This window comes from Rutilus rutilus, assembly GCF_951802725.1.
Source record: "Rutilus rutilus genome assembly, chromosome: 9".
Taxonomy (NCBI): domain Eukaryota; kingdom Metazoa; phylum Chordata; class Actinopteri; order Cypriniformes; family Leuciscidae; genus Rutilus; species Rutilus rutilus.
The window spans coordinates 12,025,886-12,043,037 of NC_140223.1; the positions used below are offsets into that span (position 1 = coordinate 12,025,886).

Genomic DNA, 17,152 nt, shown 5'->3' on the forward strand with positions numbered 1-17,152 from the left:
TTGGCTCATTTTCATACATTTCAGCATCGGTATCAGTGGTTTTCACATCTTTATTCAGAAAAACAGTGCTACGTGAGCTGACTAAATGAAATAAAAATAATAATGTAATATAACAATAATACAAAATCATTAAATTAAACTATTATTACAATCTAAAGGCTTTGGCAGTGTGGGAAATGTGGCCATTTAGGAGCTGGAAACATGACATTATAAATAAAGAATTCAGGTCAACAAGGAGTCAAAATGATCCTACTTGCTTAATGCAAATTCCTGGACTTTTTGTTAATGATCCGCTTGAATTGTGCAATTTTCCCTTCCTCTTTATTCCCACACTAATCTGATTTTTTATACTTTGAAGGATGGTTGCAGTTGTATTCGCATTACACTCCTGGGCTGCAATTCCCAGAATCATCATGAACAGGGCCGTCACTAGCGAACAGTGGTGACGCTTCTAGGGGCCCACAACAACACCCCTCCACACACACACACCGGGATTTTATCCAAGGGGGAACCCGTCTTGCAAATATTGATGGCAGATGCTATTTACGCTAATTCCGCACACCATTATCTGATTGAGATCAATTACAAACAAAATCCTGCTGACAACAAAGGAGAGTAAGGCATATAAGGCGTTATAGCTTTTGACACAACCGACCCGACTTCAAATCCACCTTTTCCCAAACTTTTCTCTTTTCCCGTCACATATCAGATCAAGTGTTTGTGTAGTGCTCTGTGAAGTTCGTCAAAGGTTTCTATTTACAGTGTGTTTTTGCAGCATTTAGCTTTGTATCCAATCACAGACATATCTGTTGAGTGTGTGCCAATCAGATGTTTCATTCAGTCAGAATCCACTCAAAACGTGAGTGCTATACTGATTACAACAGGAGTTAGTTGCCTAGAGTTTTAGAATTGTGTATAATTTTGTTGTTGAGGTTGTAAGGGGTTAAGTGACCATAATGCCAAATGCAGTGTGATTTAATACAACAGCTTTCAAGCTAGCTGTAAACGTGAACACATCTTTCACAAAGATAATAATAAATCACTGATCCATAATAAAATTGCAATTATCACATGCTTTAATTAGTATTCCAGAGAGCACACTTCCTATAATTTGTCTCTCATTAAGTATAATCGGATATGTTTTCTGCTGCCAAGACTCACTTGGCTGAATCTTTCAGGTGTAAGGACATGAACATTACTGCGTTTAAAATGTGTAGCATTGTCAGGTTTGCCTGAAAGTTCAGTTCTTGATTATAGTGTTATATTTCTTAGCTTAATTTCCATTAACTAATTCATTGCTAGTTTATTATAAGCGCTTAATGACACCCGAGCTGCTTCTTCAAACTAATGAGCCTTAACGACAGGCCGTCGTAGCCTGTCCATTCATTACTTCATTACAGAGAGGGACTGTAAATGTCGTAATCTGTCTCACTTTATACTCACACTGAAGCATTGCAGCATTAAAATAGCCTAGACCGATAGCACAGAGCAAACATTGCACTCATAAACGCACAATGCCAAAATGCCTTTGATGCTCGTTCCATCATTATATATACTGTATAAGTTAAAGGTGCTAAGCGATGTTGGGTGACGTCACTTCTTGTTGACTTTCGAAGTATTGTCAAACAAAACGGAGGCAGAGCCCGTCTACGGAGAGCCTGCCCACTCCCTATTAAGTCCTATTGTACCGAATTTTGGTTGTAGTTCCACCAGAGTTCCACTGGGGGGCGATCGCCATGAGTGCAGAATGAATGGGAGTCTATGGGGCTAGACGGCTAAATGTGTCTCTTTCACCCGATTGCCGTTGAGAAATCTCAGATTTGAGTGTAGGTTTTGCAAGTTCAACATGGGTTATAGGTCGAAAGTTGAATGAACGAGTACTTATGTCCTTTCGATTTCTTACAGGTTGAGTTGTTGTTGCCCATAACACGCTAGCATTCTGCTAATGAACGCTGATTGGTCAGTGAAGGACTGATTACGGCCAGAGATACCGCTTGATGGCATCGTGGCATCCGAAGCGGGACCAGAAACAAACAAAACAAAAACTCGTCTAGCACGTGTATTTACCTGGGTCAGCTGTGTTGTCATGCCTCGAGAGAAAAGAAAGTGCAGAGCGCGAAAGCACCAAAGTGACTGAAGGATTGCCGTAAAGCAGTATCTCTGGTCGTACGATGTGTATGATGTCATTGACACTTTAAAACATTTTTTTAAGCAAATAAGTGACTCTAAAAAATCTAACACCCAGCGATGTGTAATTTCTTGTTGTCACATTAGCGAAATTTCATCAAAATGGTCCACTGTCATAGATCACTGTCCATTGTCAATAATGAAGCACTGGTCCCACAGAAGTCAGCTTTCAACAAGGCGAATCTGTGTGACCAACTTAAGCCAGGTGTGGAAATCTTTTGGCGTGAGTCCAATCAAAAACGATGGATAAAATCAAGGCAACAAGTTTTGTACTGTTCGATAAGCCATTTCAATTAAAATATGTCACAATATGGTAGTGTTGATCATAACATCCATTTCATGTCAACTTTATATTACCTTAAATATGTATTGCACAAACTAGTTTGAACAACTAGATGAAAGTTAATGAATGGAAGTAGTTTGAACTTTATGATAACATTATACTTTCTTCCTATATCCATTTTGTTCTCATCTATTAATTTAAATTTTTTTCATAAGAATTCATATCTTCAATATCTTTGCCTTGCTATTTGAAAAATTGTAGGCCAATAATGTAAGATCAGGTTTGGCTTTATTTGGACATTTCAGTATTATTCTTGTGATATGAAACCAAAGAAGTGCTTGTATTAGAGGTCATGTATCATTTTCTTTATAAACCTCAAAAATGTGCACTAATCTATGTTGTTGTTTTTTTTTTTTTTTTTTTTAATATAGAAAGTTATAATGATTATCCCAATAACAGCCTGAAGAAATAGACAAAGACACATGTTTGTTTGGACAGGGTGTTGTGTTCTTTACTAAGTGTCTATTGTTTCTAGCTTGAGTCAACACTGCATGAACAAACCCAATGAGCACAAAGCAGTATCGACTGTACAACACTGTGCAAAGAAACATAAATACATTAAAATATCACATCACGACAAAGCATCAGATTCACATCATGCATGCAGACACTGCACGCTTTTAGGCGAACATGGTAGGGACGTGAATTTACACAGACTATACAAAGAGTTTTCTTAGTTAATTGAGCTTCCTTATCCTCCAGAACATTATACAGACTGTTAGAGGGTCATTCTCAGGGAAAATGTGATCCTTTGACAAGATACTGAATTTGTTCACATTATTTGTTAGGTTTAGTCTGTAATTCAAACAAGTTCAAAATTAAACAATTCTATTTTGAAGTGCTTTGAATTCAGCCAATTTGAATGTTCCCATTCAACACCATTAGTTTTTATAGAAAAAACAAAACAAAATTAAGCTTTTTTAAAATGTCATGCTTTCACATAAGTTTGCTAAATTTTTGTATTTTCTGAGAATAATTTCTGATTTGTGTTCAAATCAAACCCTGTTACACTGCAATATATCCCTTTAAAAAAAACAAAGCATTGCAAATAATGTGGTGTTGTACATATTTGATATTTTCTAGGTAAGCTAAGGCTATTAGTACACATTTTAACTCTGAAACATTGTCAGTGTAACAGGGCTGAAGCAAAATAATAATCATGGGTTATTATTTTTTTCCTCAGTGTAATGTATGATTTATTTAAAGCCACAATAAAATTAAACATTGGGGGGCCAATTTAAGGGGATGGGGCCAATTTAAGGGGATAACCCCCCCACCCCCACTAAATTGGCCCCCCAATGTTTAATTTCCCACAGTAACCTCTTGAAATGAAATATTTCCTGACAGTGACCCTGTAAAGCATATAATGAGACTGCTGTCTAGATATCAATATCAAGAGTCTTTAGCTGCAGATAACTTCAAACACAGTCTATAAATGCTTCTTTACAATGACCAATATGTATGGTAAAAGCAAATGTATTTTAAAGACAGATATCCATGTTTATGAATGAAACATTTAAGGTGATATTAGTAGCTTCGAGAGCGGGACATGAAAGCACACATGCATTGTGTAATGATAGTTTGAACTTTCTACATCAGCTGAATTGTAAACATACTATATGGTCAAATGCATTTACACTACACAGAAGCCTTTCCTCTAACACCTTGTACTAACCAGACGATGTGTTAAAGCGAAGAGATAAAATCTCTTCCATGTAAAATTGATTTTACCCAAACCTGATCGCTTGGTTTCAGTTTTGGCAGCTGGGTAGGCCCGTACACAGTGCAATCTTATTGGTCCAAACATCTTTTCATTAAACACCAGATATCTTCTGATCATACTGATCAAACTGTCATATCTCACCTGGATGGAACGCAGCTCAAACACCTTTTATTTTGTATTATTTACATTAAGTTATTACAGTTAAATTAAACTATCCATTCTTGTGTACCGCCATGAAAGTGAAATGTAATTTTTCACAAAAATGCACATTTCTACAACACATCAACTAGTATGAGTTCGTACCAAACGGTCTTCTCACAACTGAAATTGATAACCTGTTATGTTACCCTTCCTGGTTAGGGTTCTGAAATAGTTTAAACTGTACATTTCTAAACATTGGGCTAATGAGCTCATCTGAATACAAATAAATTAATAATAATGAATAAAGTGTTTAATAACTTCTGTGGAAATAGCTTTATGATTTTAGTTGACGTGATTGCTTTAACTGCTCTCCTCAGATTCTGAAAACAGACCAAGCCAATGAAACTGTACAAACTGCACATGTGACTGTACAAAGTGCATTCATATTTGAAGAGTTCAGATGCAAAAGCCATCTGAAATTTTCTTCCAGAATGATTATTTTTATCAAGCTCGTATATTTAAGGTCAGTAATTTCACTTAAATGACAATGAAAATGACCTATTAATTGTCATTTAAGTGAAATTACTGAACTTAAATATACGAGCATGATAAAAATGATCATTCTGGAAGAAAATTTCAGATGGCACTTAGAGGCTTTTGCATCTGAACTCTTCATTTAATGAGACAAGCTCTTTTTAGTTTATGATTGGTTTTCTGCTGCTAAACAACTTCCTGTAACACTCTAGTCACGCTGTACATCTTTAACACTGCAATTTCCGTGTGTCGATTTTAAAAGCTTGAGAGGTTCAAATGTTCTATGGTTGGTGATAATTGGTAAACGAAAGCAAATAAGTGACAGTCTGTTTTCTACATGTGTGTGGTTTGTGGTAAGTGCCAGTTCCCCAAATGAATATTAGTTATTAGATGTGCCTTCACATTCTGTTCATTTGTCAACATCTTTGTCACCTGGTTGTTCACACAAATTCTGTGGTCCACATGCACGGAAGAGCCTGTTTAGCGATGGCCGTTAGTTCACATATTTACAAAATACACTCACCTAAAGGATTATTAGGAACACCTGTTCAATTTCTCATTAATGCAATTATCTAATCAACCAATCACATGGCAGTTGCTTCAATGCATTTAGGGGTGTGGTCCTGGTCAAGACAATCTCCTGAACTCCAAACTGAATGTCAGAATGGGAAAGAAAGGTGATTTAAGCAATTTTGAGCGTGGCATGGTTGTTGGTGCCAGACGGGCCGGTCTGAGTATTTCACAATCTGCTCAGTTACTGGGATTTTCACGCACAACCATTTCTAGGGTTTACAAAGAATGGTGTGAAAAGGTAAAAACATCTAGTATGCGGCAGTCCTGTGGGCGAAAATGCCTTGTTGATGCTAGAGGTCAGAGGAGAATGGGCCGACTGATTCAAGCTGATAGAAGAGCAACTTTGACTGAAATAACCACTCGTTACAACCGAGGTATGCAGCAAAGCATTTGTGAAGCCACAACACGCACAACCTTGAGGCGGATGGGCTACAACAGCAGAAGACCCCACCGGGTACCACTCATCTCCACTACAAATAGGAAAAAGAGGCTACAATTTGCACGAGCTCACCAAAATTGGACAGTTGAAGACTGGAAAAATGTTGCCTGGTCTGATGAGTCTCGATTTCTGTTGAGACATTCAGATGGTAGAGTCAGAATTTGGCGTAAACAGAATGAGAACATGGATCCATCATGCCTTGTTACCACTGTGCAGGCTGGTGGTGGTGGTGTAATGGTGAGGGGGATGTTTTCTTGGCACACTTTAGGCCCCTTAGTGCCAATTGGGCATCGTTTAAATGCCACGGCCTACCTGAGCATTGTTTCTGACCATGTCCATCCCTTTATGACCACTATGTACCCATCCTCTGATGGCTACTTCCAGCAGGATAATGCACCATGTCACAAAGCTCGAATCATTTCAAATTGGTTTCTTGAACATGACAATGAGTTCACTGTACTAAAATGGCCCCCACAGTCACCAGATCTCAACCCAATAGAGCATCTTTGGGATGTGGTGGAACGGGAGCTTCGTGCCCTGGATGTGCATCCCACAAATCTCCATCAACTGCAAGATGCTATCCAATCAATATGGGCCAACATTTCTAAAGAATGCTTTCAGCACCTTGTTGAATCAATGCCACATAGAATTAAGGCAGTTCTGAAGGCGAAAGGGGGTCAAACACAGTATTAGTATGGTGTTCCTAATAATCCTTTAGGTGAGTGTATTGCCTCTCCATCACCATAAAACGTCATACATTTTGACAGGTCCTCTGCTTGTCAATGCTTTTATGTTTGGTTCTTGTACCACTTGACACATTCAGTCAGACTTTCCAGGCTTCCAAGTCTCGTGGTCATGATATATCTCATATACTGTACGCGGTGTCGTTCACTGAGGGAAGCTGCTGTAGATCTGGCTCTTGATGCTGGGGCTTTGCTTGACGTTTCCAGCCTCCAGGGGGAAGGTCAGAGAGCTTTGAGCTGTGGTCTTCACCGCATCTCTGGGGAAGCAGCAGTGCAAGAATTCCCGGATGTGGTTAAAGACCGCCTTACGGAAGATGATGAAGATCCAGGGATCCAAGATGGGGTTAAATGCAGAGAAGCGGAAAGCCATTAGATTCTGCTGATCATTCCCAACCGGACTAATAGCGTTCACAAAGCCACAGATCTGAGTAGGGAAGAGAGGGATAGAGAGAGAGAGAGAGAGAGAGAGAGATTAGAACAGTGGGAGATAAACAAAACACTCGCAAGACCTCCAACAGTCACATATTATACAGGAACATAATTACATCCAGTATTATATCCAATCGTGCCTTGCACCCAAACAGCTGAGAACACTTTAGCATTTAATTGAAACCCCAATTTCACAAATGGCAAAGATTAAAATGACAGATCAGAATGGAAAACAAATTATGATTGTTGGACTTGTAAAATGAGTGCCGAGTCCAATTTTTAGATATAATGAAGTGTCAAATCTGTAAGAAATCAAATAGCTTTTAAATATACCATAAATAAGCCTTGTCACAGGACAATTCATTACAATATACTGTATATATTGTCTTGATTTACAGTCACAATTCTCTAGGATTATAATTTGCCTATAGGGGAAAGCCAAATTGATGTGTGCATAATGGTGTTTGACACTTCAACAAATGAAATTGTGTCAATTCGGAAAAAAAGAAAAGAAAAGAAAAAAGACAGCTTCTCAAATGCATTTTTGCATTTCATCTTAATAGCCGGCAGACACAGACTGTGACTGTACCATGTTATTTTTGTGTGGTCAATCGTCACCTGTCACCAGTAATTTATTTCTGTTTCAAATGGTATGTGGTGTGGAGAAATGGACTGTCCCTTATTTTCCCCTGCTGAAGTTGGTAAAAGTCTCAGACTATTGTAGTCTACAAATTTTGTATTTAAAAAAAAAAAAAAAAAAAATTCACACAATGACAGCACTCTGTGTATAATAATAATAACCATATGATTTCAGGGAGTGGATGCTGAAACCAAGACAAAGCATAGTATATATGTAGCATAGTTTCTGCAGTCAGGAACTGTCAAAAGGACATGATTTCAAGACTAAACAAGTTCTCACAGAAACCTCGAGGAGAAGCACAACATCCCTGAAGAATTTCCTTCTCTGAACGACTGTGTCATTATCAGTTCCACATTTCCTGCAATAAATATTTAACAGTTTTGTGATTAAGGCTGTGTTTTGCAAATGCACGACTGCTGGCATATTTGTTTTCGGTGTCGCAAGCGCTTGGAGTAAATCTCAATCTGACACTATGGCTGTTGATGAGAGGAAACACAGCAGATGCGGAGCGTCCCATTCCACGGTTCTCAAGAGCTCCGCTTCCCACAATTTCACCAGATATGAATTTAACCGCTGCGTAGGATGTTAAAAAGCCATTTCACTTTTGGCACAGAACTTGTTTTTTTTACATCCAGTGCTTGTGAAAGTGATCCATTTCCTCAAATTTGACGTGTTTTTCATGTTTCGGATTCGGATCTCGTTCCTTAATCAAATTTACATCTAATTTCACATCCAACTTTTCTAATAAATACACCTTCGCTGCAAGCACAACATTCATGATGCTGGAAATAGAAAAGAGAGTTACTGTTACCCCAAACTAAATGTAAACCCCTCACATACACATTCATTATGAAAACATCAAGATTTTAATTCATATAGAACAACATCTGCTGAAACCGATACTGAAAGTTTGATTGTTATCTTTATTTTTTTAAAACATTAATTACAAAATATTACACTGTTAACTGAAATGTATTAAAATATTGGGTAACACTTTACAATAAGGTTTCACACTTTAATTAACATGAACTAAAGGTGCTTCTACACAGCATTTATTAATCTTAGTTTGTTAATTTCAGCATTTACTAATTATTATAATAATCAAAAGTTGTATTTCTCAACATTAGTTAATGCACTGTGAACTAACATGAACAAACTACGAATTACAATTTTTATTAACAAAGATTAATAAATACTGTAACAAATATATTGCTCATTGTTAGTTCATGTAACTTAATACATACATTTTAACAAATGAGACCTTATGGTAACGTGTTGCCAAATATTGTTATTATTATTATTATTATGAATCAAATGTTTTTCTTTCAGAATAATACAATTATTAAACCAATCACATTTATTCATAATATTTCTCTATGACTCAATTACTTCAATATTAAATTAAAGATCAGTTGATATATTGAAAATAAAAGTGCGTATTAGTCTAGTATTGGTGCTTTATTCACTTTATGTGTATAATTTATTCCGAATTTAAATCATATTGTTTTTTCATGCTGCAAACTGCAACTCTGCCGTAGGAGTTTATCACTGAATTACTTTTTAACTGTCTGACATCTCTTTCTGCCCTCTTATGATTGACAGGACATAATCGACTTATTACTATCAACAGGGCCGGATTGATCTCATGTCGTGACAAAGACAAAAGCTAATTTTTCTTTTCTTGCCAAAGAAGAAAAGACTGATTTAAGATTAATTTAATTTCCCCATATGTGGCTTTGGTGCTGATGAAAAGATAAAACAAGATTAGAGACACTAAAGTATCAGCTAATATTTCTGGTCCAAATGCTGCCTTCCTCTTAGTGAGACGACATCTTGCTTCAGGGCTTCATTATATTCAGCCAGATCTCCTAAAGGCGCAAGTGTCTGTCTGAATGACTACTGGATGCATTTTGTCAGGACAAATTTGCACTTATCGGATAAGCGCTTCAGGCAACACCTGTGACTACTCATACATGCTTAATCCTGAGTTAAGACCTTTAATGACCCCAAGTCAAGGCCCCTACTAACTCAGGGCTATGCAAAGCTTCACACTTATACATTGAAAAAGGGGACGACATTTAACTAGAAATGCACTATATACTGTGTGTGTGTGTGTGTGTGTGCGCGTGTTTGTGTGCGTGTGTGCGTGTGTGTGTGTGTATATATACAGTATATATATATATATATATATATATATATATATATATATATATATATATATACACACACACACACAGTATACATATTGTATAGATATAGTGCAATATAAATCTTTTCTAACAATATCAATATTAATCTTTTCAATTTAGTACATCCTTGCTGAATAAAAGTATTAATTTTTTTTTTTTTTTTAAGAAAGAAAAATATTACTGACCCCAAACGTTTGATCGGTATTGTACATGGTTACAAAATATTTCTATTTTAAATAAATGCTGTTCTTTTTTTAACCTTTTATTCATCAAATAACCCTGAAAAAAGTATCACAGGTTATTAAAAAAATATTAAGCAGCAAACCTGTTTCCAACACTGATAATAAATCAGCATATTAGAATGATTTCTGAATAATGACGCGTGAATATTCAGCTTTGATCACGGGAATAAATTATATTTTAATGTATATTCAAATTAAAACCATTATTTTAAATTGTAATATCCTCACAATATACACAATACAGTTTTTTTTTTTCTCTTTAATTTTGATCAAATAAATGCAGGCTTCTTTCATTAAAAATAGTAATGTTTCCAAACTTTTGACCGATACTACATAAATATATATATATACTGTATATAACTATTTTTAATGAAAGAAGCCTGCATTTATTTGATCAAAATTAAAGAGAAAAAAAACTAACTGTAATATTGTGAGGATATTACAATTTAAAATAATGGTTTTAATTTGAATATACTTTAAAATATAATGTACCTATATATACACATATACATATACATATACATATACATATACACACATATACACTGAAAAAAATGATTAGTTGAATTTAATTAAAAAAAAAAGTATGGTAAGTGGTTGCACACAATTGATTTAAGCTACATTTAAACAAATGCATTAAGTTGAACTAAAATTGAATAAGTTCAACTTAATGCATTTGTTTAAATGTAGCTAAAATCAATTGTGTGCAATCACCATAAAAAAATTTGATTAAATTCAACTAATCATTTTTTTTCAGTGTATATATATATAGCCTATATATATTTTTTTTTTATTGTTGTGACTACTCCCTTTTAAGTTAGTCTTATAATCTTTAAACATATACAATAACATTGTTATTAATAATTTAATAACATTGAAATATAATCTAATAATGTTTATAATTTTAAATGACTCTAATTTAAAAAAAATTATATTTATTTTATCATGAAAATAATCATCTTCTTGTATCCGTATCGGCCAGAATTTTAATATCAGTGCATCCCTACTTTATGACACTATACAATTTTGAGTGTGAAAAACCCTAAACTCTTCACAGACATCATATCTGATCCCAGATACAGTGCATGAAACCAGATCTGAGAACAAGACCTGCATAGTTTCTATTACTGCCAAGAACGGCTACTGTTCTGTATTTACAGGAAATCTTCATCACGTTCCACAGCTGCAGCGCTGGGATGATGTCATCGTTTATATTCCATCATCACAGACACGCTGAGACTCAACACTGAAGTACAAAGTGTCCAGGATGCTGAAGGAGCCAAAAATCAACTGTAAAAAGCGATTTGTGCCGTGATAGATCAGCACGTTGGCTGCTGTCTGTGGCCCTTCATCCACCGATTATGGTATAAAACATTAAGCCATGAGTGCTGCTAATGACCCTGTCACTGATGTGTCAAACAATTCACGGTAGGTTTTCACGTCTGAGCACATAAATTGCCACCCAGTACCGCCAGCTCTGGATGTCTCGTTGTCAAAACACCTCTGCAAACACACCCCATAGCATTCCCCTACATGTCCCTAAGACCTCATATGGTCCTCCAGCACTGTGGGCCACAAATCACGCAATGACTGATGTCTGAGAGAACACGCCAGTTGGACTGTGATGTTGAAGTGTCCTTTGGATTAACCACCCAAACCTTTCAAACACAAAGCGACATTTGTGTTTGTGCGAATGTGAGCATGCTCTCCAAAGACGGGAGCATGTAAAAATGCTAATTATATGTAATCAGTAATGGTTACTTTGTCCACAAGAAGAAAAATTTACAACAAAACAAACTACTGTAAGGTTGGTTTCTCTACAGTGGTTCAGGCTGCAGGATTGCCGAATGACAAAAGAAATGTTATCAGTATGATGGTGTAAAACTACATTTTTTTGTCTGTTACTACCCACTACTACTTAAACCAATGACGGAAATAAGCGCAGTAAGAATAGCAAAATATGTGGGAGAGTATTGCTATAGTGTGACTATATTGTCAATACCTGAATCAAAACTAGTTAGCACATCATTTATAATTAAAATAGTTTAATAACAGTATTTGGTTACACTTGAAATAGTTACAAAATAGATGTATGATATGATAAAATCATATACCATAAATTGTACCCAGAATGTATGTAAAATGTTACCTGAGAGATAGAAAAAGAGAGAAAGAGAGAGAGAGAGAGAGAGAGAGAGAAAATTAGAATTTTAACACACCTTTACACACCATGTGCAAACTGTAAACTCTCATTAATTATTTCACACAGAGTCCCCTTATAACACCAAATCAATTCAAAAGACATAAGATCCCCCATAGCCTTATAATACCGAAAATCAATTAAAATTCTGAATTTGACTAGGTTAAGAGACACAGTCTGCAAATTAACACTTGAATTGCGTTCAATTCTTATTTTTCTTGTGTCATATATCGCCTTCTTCGCTTGACCCAGTAAAAAGTTCAATAATTGGCAACAAAATCGACGTCTCCGAATGTATTTAAATCCACAAATAAACATTTGCAAAGAAAAAAATCTCATCAAAATGACCAAATAAAGAGAGAGAGAGAGAGAGAGAGAGAGAGAGAGAGAAAAGGCATAGAGTAAAAGAAAGCCCCGAAAAAGAAAGAGAAGAGAAGAAAAGCCCAGAGAAAAGAAGAGCCAAAGAAAAAAGGCCAGAGCAACAGTTACAGTCTTCTTTTATTCCTTCCTTGACCATGTGACTGAAACCCAATGTGAGACATTCAAACTGACCAATCATAAAATTACAAATTCCCCCACCGTACTCAGGGTGTGTCAATTAGCAGACCCCCAACATAGACGCATCTTGCCCTACAGGCCTTGATTCTTTGATGGAAAGTAAAAAAAATACAAAATGTTGTCATGAAACTCTCGATGGCTCAGGCTGATAGGTCCTTAACTCAATTTGCTAACATCATTCTCTATAGGGCACAGCTGATTGGTTCCTGCTGTATCAGTAGCCAATGAACTCGCGGCTCAACTTTCAAATACTTGGTCAGCATTTGGTGTATCAGTGCAGCGCACTTTAATAATAATAATAATAATAATAATAATAATACGTTTATTTTATATAGCGCCTCTCTCAAACCCAAGGTCGCTTTACATAGTAGGAAGGCAAGGAAACACAACAACAAACAACCAAACCAATACAACAAAGACAAGTTATCTGTATGAAGCTATGAGTTGGGTGTGGAGAAGTGATCATTAAACAAAAAGGTCTTGAGATGTGCTTTAAAGAAGGGAAGGGAAGGACAGTCACGAAGAGGTTGTGGGAGGCGGTTCCAGAGTTTGGGGGCCAAGGCACTGAAGGACCTGCCACCCAGGGTGGAGAGTCAAGAGATTTTGGTTTAAGAAACCCTCCTCCTTCCCCAGCTCTACCTGTATAGATCTGCTACTGGTAATTAATGTATGCCATATTGTACAGCAGCAGCATCATACTTGCTCACAGCAGTGTGTCGTGTGTGTATTGGCAGCAGCAAGTCCCGTACTTGCTCTGCAGCAGCAGAAGAAATAACCAACAGCAGCAGCAGTGTAGAAGATCTATTCCAAGACCAAACATATTAACATCGTCATATCCATTACCATGCCAAACACTCAGAGAGTTTTCATGACAGAACAGCATTTATTTGAAATAGAAATGTTTTGTATTGTAACATTATAATCTGCAATATAACTTGTGCTCCATGGAAGAAAGAAAGTCAAACACATGACATCGGAGTGAGTAAATGATGACAGGATTTCCATATTTAGTTGAACTATTAATATAACACCCTGAGCACAAAGATCACTTACATGAGAGAATCAAATAAGAAGAAATAAAGCCCTCTCTCAGACCCATGAGGTTAACAGCTGCATCGGTTTACTCCTCTACGGCATTTTGTTACCGTATTTATTTATTTATTTATTTATCCGCTACTTGAGTTTCAGGTATTTGGTGTGCAAAGGGCAGAATGTGGCGACATCAGATCTGTTTATCAGTGCGTAAAACAATGGTGAAGTGCACAGACTGTTAAGGAAATCACTTCCCATAAGTCGTGACCTTAAAAGAGTTGCAACTAGTACAACTGTTTTTTTTGTGAGTACCACATTCATATACTTAAATATATAGAAATGAATCATCTTTCACTGAGACAAGCCACAAAAAACTCCCACAATAGATTATTTCCTATTTTATTTATGTATGACCTACTTTAAACATCTTTATGGTTTGTACTTAATCTATTATCTCTTCTTTTGAAGTTTGAAGTGCAAATGAGCTGTTCTGAAAGTGTGGGCATTGTTAGACATATCTTGAAGAATTAACTATGAAACTAATATTAGAAAAAGAGACTGGAAATGAACATGCATGTTTCACGAGAAAACCACACAGTGAATGATCTAAAAAAAAACAACAGATTTCCTGGAGCCAATAACCAAACCTCAACCATGAGAGTGGTTTTGGATAGCTCTTACTCATTAGCATGTACCTGAACACACATTTCCATTTTGTTTCTTTGTTCTTTAAATGAAGACCATTTCATGCAATGTAACTGAGTAGACAGCTGCAAGAGTTCACACATCTTTAAAAGATGTCAGTGGTTTTGACAGGACAACTACTACAAAGATAAGAAGAAACCAAAAAAAAAAAAAAAAAAAAGTTTAAAATACAGTCACACTGTGAGATGTAAAGTTGTAGCTGTGAGATATAAACTCACAATTCTGAAAAAAATGTATTCATAACTACAGGAAATTAAGTCACAATTACAAGTAATAAGTCCTATTGCAAGATATTGTCACACTGCAATATTTAAAGAAACACTAAGACATATAGGCCCGGTTTCACAGACAGGGTTTAGATTAAGCCAGGATTAGGCCTTAGTTCAATTAGGATATTTAAGTAGCTTTTATAAACATGCCTTAGAAAAAAAACATTACTGGTGTGCATCTTGAGGCAAAATAATAGCACTGATATATTTTATGTGTTAGTGGAAGTTGCTTTCAGTTAAAACAGCTCAAACATTCATTTTAGTCTGGAACTAAAAACTGGAAATTTGCAAGTTAGCATGCTTATTAGCATTACTTAAAGATAACCCCCAAATGCTTGAATTCCTCTTCACATACTGTATAAACACAGCACTCTCCATCACCCCTTCCATAGTCATCCATCATCGCACCCACCTCCGGTTTTCCATCACTCGCTTCAGATATCATAATTTTCCTTCATTGTCTTCTGCAACTGCCTGCTGGCATTTGTGTACTTTACCCTGTACTCTCAAGACTCATTACAAACGTGTCAGTAGCTGACCTCACCACACAATGGAAAATGCCAGTATGCTTTTGAGAAAATATAGAGTGATGGACATAATGTAATATATACTTTCATACTGAGGCACTTACAGTAGTGCTTGTTTAGGCGCTATCAAAATTGAACATACAGGGTGAGGGATTTTAATCATGTCATAAACAGTTTTTATATTATAAAGGTTATAATATCCCAAGGGGATCATCACATTTGGGGAGTGCTGGGCATTTAAAAATATTCAGATTTTTCTTTTTATGTACTTTTAATTAAATCATTTTATAATTACTGTTAATCCCAACAATATAGGTGATCCATTACAGTCTATCCAGTGCAGTGACTGCACATGTTTTGCTTCAGTTTTACTATTCTATTATGGGAAAGCCTCAGACAAAATGAAACCGCGTGCGGCAGTGCTTGCCTGGTAAAAGTCGATATGACTTAAACCACGTTTCTATCTAAGTGTCAAAACCTTTACATACTGCCTAGAAGTGCACCATGAACACACACACACACACACAACTTCTCACCCACTGTTTGCATCTCACAGTTCCCTACATATAAGCAGGTCGGTAACATAACACATCAAGCTTTTCTGTCAGATAATTAGATTGTCTTTCACTATAAAAGGAATTAAATGAGTCGAAAGACGTTTACTCCAGAGTTGAGTGAGGTTTCAGGTATATACATCACAAATGAAGGTGGATGAATGGACACGTACAAACCAAACTCAACAACTGCCATCGGCAAAACAGGAACTCGTATCCTCCCAGGCCTGTTTGACCACTTAAAGCTAAAGAAAAAAATTGAAGAAAGAGATGGCCATTCATTTTAACAACCCTCCCTGACTGTGACTCCTTGCGCAATTTTTCTTCCTTCTCTTTTGTTTCTTCTCTTTTTTTCTACCAAGCCTTTCTTGGCACCATTACAAAAGTGGAATATGTTTTGTGTGCGGTTTTGTTATTATTTATGTGCATTGACTTCATTCACTAGCTGAACAGCCAATCAGAGTTCTCTCTCTCACCGACGGTCTACATGCTGAATCGGCCCAAAAAACCTGACGGCGTCCGACTGGAGCCAACGGTGCGGAAAAAACACACCGAAAAAATACGTCGGCCTACGCTCAAAAATGGGAAGACGTTGTCCGACAAATATTTTCAACAAAAGAAAATTGGAGAATGGAAATCAGGAATGGAAAACCAGCACTTCTGAATTATCGCTGCAAGCAGATCAAACTGTATGTGCTCATTTGTAGATCTCTTTATCTTCATCAATCAGTCTTCATGAGATCGGTGTGAAACATTAGAAAAAGAGACTGAAATGAACATGCATCTTTCACGAGAAAACCACACAATGAATGATCTCCAAAAAGCAGACCTGGAGCCAATAAACAAACCTCAACCATGAGAGTGGTTTTGGATAGCCGTTACTCATTAGCATGTACCTGAACACACATTTCCAGTTTGTTTCTTTGTTCTTGAGTCTTGAGAGGACTTTAAATGAAGACCATTTCATGCAATGTAACTGAGTAGACAGCTGCAAGAGTTCACACATCTTTTAAAGACATCAGTGGTTTTGACAGGACAACAACTACAAAGATAAGAAGAAACCAGAAAAAAACAGGTCATTATGGGTGCCCATTTTTACCAGAGTAAAAAATAAATAAAATAAG

The 17,152-nt window shown here is 36.4% G+C and overlaps 1 protein-coding gene across 1 annotated transcript in view; it reads right to left on the reverse strand.

Annotated features, from left to right (window-relative positions):
* Positions 1-6,679: 6,679 nt before the first annotated feature.
* ptgir (prostaglandin I2 receptor) overlaps positions 6,680-17,152 on the reverse strand; it is a 28,690-nt gene continuing 18,217 nt past the window's right edge. Inside the window, exon 3 of the mRNA XM_084418745.1 lies at positions 6,680-7,107. Within this exon, the coding sequence (XP_084274871.1) occupies positions 6,829-7,107 (279 nt within the window). The 3' untranslated portion in view covers positions 6,680-6,828. The remainder of the gene's footprint in view (positions 7,108-17,152) is intronic.